Source organism: Dipodomys ordii, unplaced genomic scaffold (genome assembly GCF_000151885.1).
Source record: "Dipodomys ordii isolate 6190 unplaced genomic scaffold, Dord_2.0 Scaffold75, whole genome shotgun sequence".
Classification (NCBI taxonomy): Eukaryota; Metazoa; Chordata; class Mammalia; order Rodentia; family Heteromyidae; genus Dipodomys; species Dipodomys ordii.
In genome coordinates, this window is record NW_012267291.1 from 5187440 (window position 1) to 5194875 (window position 7436).

The 7436-nt window shown below is 48.1% G+C and overlaps 1 protein-coding gene across 1 annotated transcript in view; it reads left to right on the top strand.

Moving 5' to 3' along the window:
* Window positions 1-424: 424 nt before the first annotated feature.
* The window catches only part of LOC105991630 (zinc finger protein 64 homolog, isoforms 1 and 2-like), a 33557-nt gene continuing 26545 nt past the window's right edge, over window positions 425-7436 (top strand). The window contains exon 1 of the mRNA XM_013024298.1: window positions 425-529. Within this exon, the coding sequence (XP_012879752.1) occupies window positions 425-529 (105 nt within the window). The remainder of the gene's footprint in view (window positions 530-7436) is intronic.

The window sequence follows — 7436 nt, forward strand, 5'->3', positions numbered from 1 at the left end:
TCCTTAAACCTCAAATCCTCCATCCCACATCCCTTCAGACAGTGTCACTTTGTCTAAATTCATCCTCCACCGGGAATGAAAATGTGGCATTTACAGGAATTATAAGAGGATAAATACTAGGAGACGAAAATTATGAAATCTCAAGGGCCAGTGCTAACGACTGTAATCTTAGCTACTCAGGAAGCTGAGATGTGCGGATTACAGTTCAAATCCAGCCCAGGCAGAAAAGCTCATGAGACTCTTATCTCCCAAGCTGGAAGTGGAGCTGTTGCTCAAGTGGTAAAGTACTAGCCTTGAATGAAAAGGCTCAGGGACATTGCCCAGGCCCTGAGTTCAAGCCCCAGGACCAGCACACACACAAACACACTCCCAGTGCATCTAATCTTAACAAAGGGCTTCTACAGTAACTCAGCTGATGGTGAGAATGCAAAGTGGAAGGAGCTTCGTGAAGAGCAACTCCACACTGGACCTGATGAGCAACGCAGACACACCTGTGCTGGAATCCAGTGAAAAGACTGATCTTAGCCAGGTGCCAGCATTCCCTATGCACTGGAATGTAGCCGGGCTGAGGAGCTACTAAAACCTCAGCCTGGCGGAGCCCCGCCCCATCCCTATGGGTACCCACAATGCATTTCGCTGAACCCACTGGGATTCAAAGGTGCTATGAAAACAATCCACTCCACATGTGGAAGTTATAAGCTGAGTACAATCACAAGGAAAATAGTCCCTCTGCACAGATCATCTGGGAGAATGGCAAAACAAAAGTATCAGGGATGACCCTATGAGATGCATATTTAAATAATATTAAGAGAATGAGTGTGCTTCCTATTGTTAGATAGATATACTGACAAACAAAGTTAGCAGGCCGTACAATCCTTATTGTGGGGGAAAAAAAAAAGCCATCACAGTCTTCACAATGCATTCCGACCGTACTGAACCATTGGTTTGCAGTCTTAGTTCTACTCTGGAATTTTCCTGAGACTACCAAAATTTAAACTCAATGCATTTCAAAAGAAAATTAGGGGCTGGGAAGGTGGCTCAGTGGTAGAGTGCTTGCCTTGCATGCATGAGGCTCTGGGTTCCAATCCGCAGCACCACATAAGCAGAAAAAGCCGGAAGTGATCCATGGCTCAAGTGATAGAGCGCTAGCCTTGAGCTGAAGAGCTGAGGGACAGTGCCCAGACCCAGAGGTCAGGCCTCACGACCTACAAAAAAAAAAGAAAAGAAAAAGAAAACTAAACTTTACTTCAGAGAGTGAACCTCAGCGCTAACAATATGTTTAACATTTTCTGCACACTTCCCCCAAATTAATAATTACACTTATTAGAAAGCAAGCAAACAAATTACTATTTTGACATAATTAATTGGCCACTTATTCATTGTTATGAATGTATTCTTCTCCCATAGTCATACTTTAATGTGTACATGTCAATAAGGCAAGGCAGGGATGGGGATTTTTAAATAGTTTCAAAAAGGAACACAATTAATTTTCATGATTGTTGCACAAACCTCGCAATATGTGTCAAAGGAGCACACTGGATGAATTCAAATGGCTTCATAAAAGCAAAGAAAAACAGAATCATAATCACCTAGATCAGAGAGTGATCAACTATTTTTTAAATAGAATTCCTTTGCTGAGAATTAATGAACATTGGTTCCTACCAGAATGTTCCAAAGTGTGAACTGTTGTTGGGAAAAGAAATAAACACAGCAGTATTTTAGTAGTTCAGTGTTTCCTTTAACATATCTTAAAAGTAAGTAGCTGGGTGCTGGTGGCTCACGCCTGGAATCCTAGCTACTCAGGAGGCTGAGATCTGAGGATTGTTCAAAGGCTGGTTCAAAGCCAGCCTGGGAAGAAAACCCTCTTATTTCCAATGAATCACCAGAAAAGCAGAAGTGGCTCTGTGGCTCAAAGTGGTAGAACACTAGCCTTGAGCAAAACTGCTCAGGGACATCACCCAGGCCCTGAGTTCAAGCCCCCCAACCAACAGAAGAAAAAAAAGTAAATATTCCTGGATCGAGCCTGAGTGAGGTACCACCAATGCTGTTGTTGATAATGAACTCCTATGTTAAAAGAAGTTCATTACAAACCAAATTCCTGCTGGTCTTAGAAGTGGTACACAGCCATGATTGGATCTCTGTCCTACTTTCTTACACAGGAACCTACCACCACCCCCACCCCCCACTCCACATGCTCACACCTCAGCTCTTGGTCCATCTCCAACAGCTGGAGCCACTTCTGCTCAACCTCAGGGTATATGGGTACCTTCTCCATGCACTGGGGACTATAATGTAAACTCCTAGGTAAGTGCTCCTGCCACGGGTGACCTTTAATCCAAACACACAAGAGACAAGGTCATCTTTTTTGTGAATGGACCGGCAGTCTTGAGTTCCTTGTGATTCTTGGACCACAGCAGCCACATCTCCTAAAGCCAGATACGCAGGTGCGTGGCTCCTGAGCCAGCGCCCACACAGGATCATGACCCGGCACGATCATGACCCTGCATGATCATGACCCGGATTCAAATGCTCCACTGGGCTTGAAAACACCCGTCCCCAGCATTTTCCTACAACCCATGACCCCCTCTTTATTTCCTTAATTTCATTTTTTATTCTCTATTTAAGTAGTTGTACAAAGGGTTTGTTGTTGTTGTTGTTGTTTGTTTGCTTGCTTGCTTCTTGTGCTAGTACTGGGGCTTGAACTCAGGGCCTGGGCATTGTCCCTGCACTTTTTTCCTCAAGGCTAGCACTCTACCATTTGAGCCCCAGTTCCACTTTTGGCTTCTTGGGTATTTTGTTGAAGATAAGGGTCCCCCAGACTTTCCTGCCCAAGCTGGCTTCAAACCGTAATCCTCAGATCTAAACCTCCTGAGTAGCCTGGATTACAGGCTTGAGCCACCAGCGCCCAGCTTCATATTAAATCATCAAACACCCTCCACTTATTCTTTGTCGTGGAAATCCACTGCATCAAAAATAGGAAATAAAGCAAGAAGATAAAGACACAAGATCTATGAAAACTAGAGGAAGTCACAAAACCAAAAGATTTAAAGACTCCAAAATACGGTACATATCCCAAGGTAAGCAATGCCCAGCCGCCCCGCCCAAACTATAGACTCCTCTAAAACACAAAACCAACAGACTGCACTGTGTTTGAATACACAGAGAGATGATTTACCTGCGCAGAAAATAATTCAAATGAATGAATACATAGAAAAGTAAGCTAGCAAACAAAAGGAAAGGTTTTTAAACTCTAATGAAAACAAAAAGTACTACAGAAAAGGAAAAGTAATCAGAATACACAGGGCTCAGCTCCAGTATTTACATAATGTAAACATTAAACATTTGTCTAAACACAACTACCTTATTATTCAGCTGAGGTAGAAGGAAGAAAAGCTCTCTCTTTCCTAACAAGCCTTTAGACTAGTTAACTCTTTAAATGACATGCCCTTCATAATGCAGATAAAGCTGAACTGAACATAAAATATGAACACAGTCCCTGGGGGCTCAGCTTCGGGCCTGGCCAATCCCCTGTGGTCTCAGCTTCGGGCCTGGCCAATCCCTTGTGGTCTCAGCTTCCGGCCTGGCTGTAGCTCCGCCCTAGCTCCCTCCCTGGGAGAAGATGGAAGCTGCTAGCCTTGTTCCTCTCTCGCTCTGGGCCGCGGGGCTTGTCACCTCACCTGCCCACACAGTTCTCTGCATCTTATTATCTCATGTCCTTCTTGCTTTCCTGACCTCCCTGCAGGTGAACTTGCATGGAATGCACTTCAGACTCTCCCAGGGAACTTGGTGAGCCCCCTAGATATACTGGAGCCACATTTGGGGGTGTATGATCCAGGCCTGCATAGCCTAGAGCTGTGGCTTGGGTCACTGGCAGGCTCTGATCTTGGAAGGGAACCATTGCACTGAGCAATTCACTAACTGCCCACACCCCGTTGTATACACATCATGAAAACCCATGGCACTTAAAATAAATGCTAGCCCTCTGTGAGGAGGGTATGATACAGACTGAAAAAGTTAACTGTTAGGCAGAGAGTGCACAGCCAAGGACTTCGATGAGAGCTGTCTTTGAGTCTTGCCTTGCATCTAACTTGGGCAGCACCTGTAGAACCTTCTAGCATCCTATTAGAGACCTTCCTGTGCGCAAGTCTGCCCAGGCCTGAGGTGTTCCTTTATATAATCAATGCACAAACATGGAACACCCAGACATCACAAAGGACAGTGAAAAATAGGTGTCTCCCCAACTTCTCCAGCCCCTCAGTTTCTCTTGCAGACAACACCCCTGCTACTATGCTATTAGGTGTTCTTGTAACAGGGTCTGACAGGGTATATCCATAATCACCACCCCTTTGGGGGAGGCAGGGGGAAGAATTGGGGATTGTGCTCAGGGCTTCATGTTTCCCAAGCAGATGCTCTACCACCTCAAGCTCCTTTTGATTACTATTAGGATAAGTTACACCTCAAGTTCTTCTTGTGTTGATTACTACGAGGGTAGAATCTTGCTTTATGCCCAGGCCTGTGATCTGCCTACTTCTGCTTCTCCTTGTTGTAGGAATTGACAGGCACACACCACCAACACCACCCATTGTGCAGATGCCATCACCCCCAGCCACTGACTAACGTGAAGTCTCAGAAACTTCTTTTTGCTTGGGGCTGTGATCCCTTATTTCTACTTCCCAAACAACTAGAAGTACAGGCTTGAGCTCCCTCAGCCTGCTCATACCCCCTCCCTTTATAAAAAACCAAGTCATTACGATGCCCAAAGCATTCTCCACCCTGCTCTTTTGCATAATATATTAGAAGATACAGCATCTAGATTCACCTCATGGATTTAGGAAGAATCTAGTTTTTCAATTTACAGAAAGACTCATCTTTACTGAGACCACCCCATGGGTGGACATGGCTTGTTTCCAGTTTTCTATTCTATCAGTTTTCCTGACAGAGTTGCTGGGGCTAATCCTTCTTACTTTTAGATGCTCTCTCTTTTTTTTATTTTTGGCGGTCATGGGGCTTGAACACTGGGCCTGGGTGCTGTCCCTCAGCTCTTCAGCTCAAGGCAAGCGCTCTACCACTTGATCCACAGCACCACTTCCAATTTTCTGGTGGTTTACTGGAGATAAGAGTCTCTGGACTGGGGCTGGGAAAGTGGCTGAGTGGTAGAGCGCTTGCTTGCCTTGCATGCCTGAGGCCCTGGGTTCGATTCCTCAGCACCACATAAGCAAAAAGAAAAAAGCCGGAAGTGGGGCTGTGGCTCAAGTGGTAGAGCACTAGCCTTGAGCTGAAGAGCTGAGGGACAGTGCCCAGGCCCAGAGTTAGGCCCTATGACTGGACCCAAAAAAAAAAAAAAGTCTCTGGACTTTCCTGCCCGGGCTGGCTTTGAACCATGATCCTCAGATCTCAGCTTCCTGAGTAGCTAGGATGACAGGCATGAGCCATGGGCGCCTGGCTTTTTAGATGATCTTTATCCACTGCCCACTGTCCATTCAGAAGGCACCATATCACAACTGTTTTGGTAATCCAGATTTTCATTAAAACACTCCAGGAAGTATTTCAGTTAGGACTACCCAGGCTACAAAGATCAATAGCTCTCAACTACAAAGGCTAAATATGTCATGGGAATGCATTTTTCATTCTCAACAGTCTGAGATGGGTGTTTCTGTCAGCAAAAGGATCTTCAAGACCCAGACTCCTTCTGTGGGGTGGCTTTGCATTCCTCTAGGGTAGGGTCTGGAAGGCCACGCCCCCCTGCACTTACTTCCTGCTTCGATGTCATTGGCTGAGCCTGTCACCCAGATGAATGCCAAGGGAAGGACTGCTGGGTCTGTGGTCCCTGGGATACAACTCCATATGGGGTTTTGAAAGGTAGATAGTTGTCTCTGCCACAGAAAACGTTCTCTACTTTTGCTCAAAAGATAGTATCATGAGATAGCTAACCCAAGTTTTAGTTCAACTTTTATTATTTAGCTAACGCCAGTGGGTTTTTTGACGTGTTTTGGTGTGCCCCTCTCTCTTTCCTACTTCTGGTAACAGAAATCCTTTTCCCTGACTTTCTCATAGCAACTCAACCTCCCCACACACACTCCTAGTCCGCAATCCCGTTTTTACCACAGTCCCACATCCCAATGATCACAAAGTAGCAGTATCTAACCACAGCCAATATCTCCTACCATACACAATTATTTATCTTTATTAGAAGCGCATTTCCCGCAAGTAAGCTAAGTTAGTGGGTTCCATGCAGTTTGGTCCTTTGACTTGATGGCTGCAGGCCCTCCCTCGAGCAGGGAGCTGTCGATCAAAAGGGTCCTCTTGGCTGTCTGGACTGTCCTGTGATTATGCTTGGAATTCTTCACAGATGCCTTGAGGAAGCTGCACTCCAGCTGCAAGGAGCATTGCCACCACAGATGCTACCGAATCCACAGCGTGTGGCCTGAAGACCCTGTGCCTGTCACAACACCAGGGTCCAGGCCCAGCCTGGGCCATCCCAAGTCTCAGTGAAGTCTGGGTGACCCTGCTCACTGGCAGGTCTTCTCACAGTGGGTAGGTGGGAGTACTTCCCTGGACTCAGTAGGAAGCTGGTGACTGGTTCTTGGGTAAGGAAGTTGGGAATGTGATTGGTGCAAATTCCTGTTCAGCAGTTACATGGCACCCCTATCACACACCCCCTGTGGCTCTATAGCTGGGCTGCTCACTCACACTTTCAGTGGGTTGGCAGCCGCCCCCTGGCCTGGTTCCTGGCGGGAAAAGGTTAGGCTTCCCCTGAGTGGTCTTAATCAGTCCTCTGCCTGGGTAAGAGGTGAGCTGGAGCAGAAGAGCCCAGAACAGGACCAGGGGCAGGGGCAGCAGGATGAGGGAAGGGTGGGGACGGTGAGAGGCAGCAAGGGAGCCCTTCCCCAGCAGCTGCGCTGAGCTCTGTAGACCAGCAGGGCAGCAGGTTCCACGCCACAATGTGCGTGTGGGTACACACCCACACGCGCGTGCACCTGTGCGCATGTGTGCCCCGGAGTGCATGCCTACAATGCGGGCACACATAGGCGCGCGTATGCACTGTGCATGTGTGCCCGTGCTGCGAGGGCACGCACATGTGAGCATGCACATGCATGCGCGCACACACACGTGCACACTGAGTCAGCCGGGTACCCCCGGGGCCTCCAAAACACCCGGGCGTAAATGGAGTAGGAGCGGACGGCCGCGGTGCGGACTGGCCGCCGGCTGTGTGCCAGGCCCGAGGCCGGGCTGGGCCGTGGGGCGCAGAGGCGCGGGCTCTCCCCCACTGTCTCAGGGAGGAAGGCCGGAGACCGGCGGGGCCCTGTCCGGCGGGAGGCGCGGCAAGTTCTAAGAGGACAGGCAGCGCTGACGCGGGCCGCCCGAGACCACTTCCTTAAGGAGGTAAACTCGAACCCGGAGCCCAGAGGCAGGGACGAGGCGCAGGCCGCCGGGCA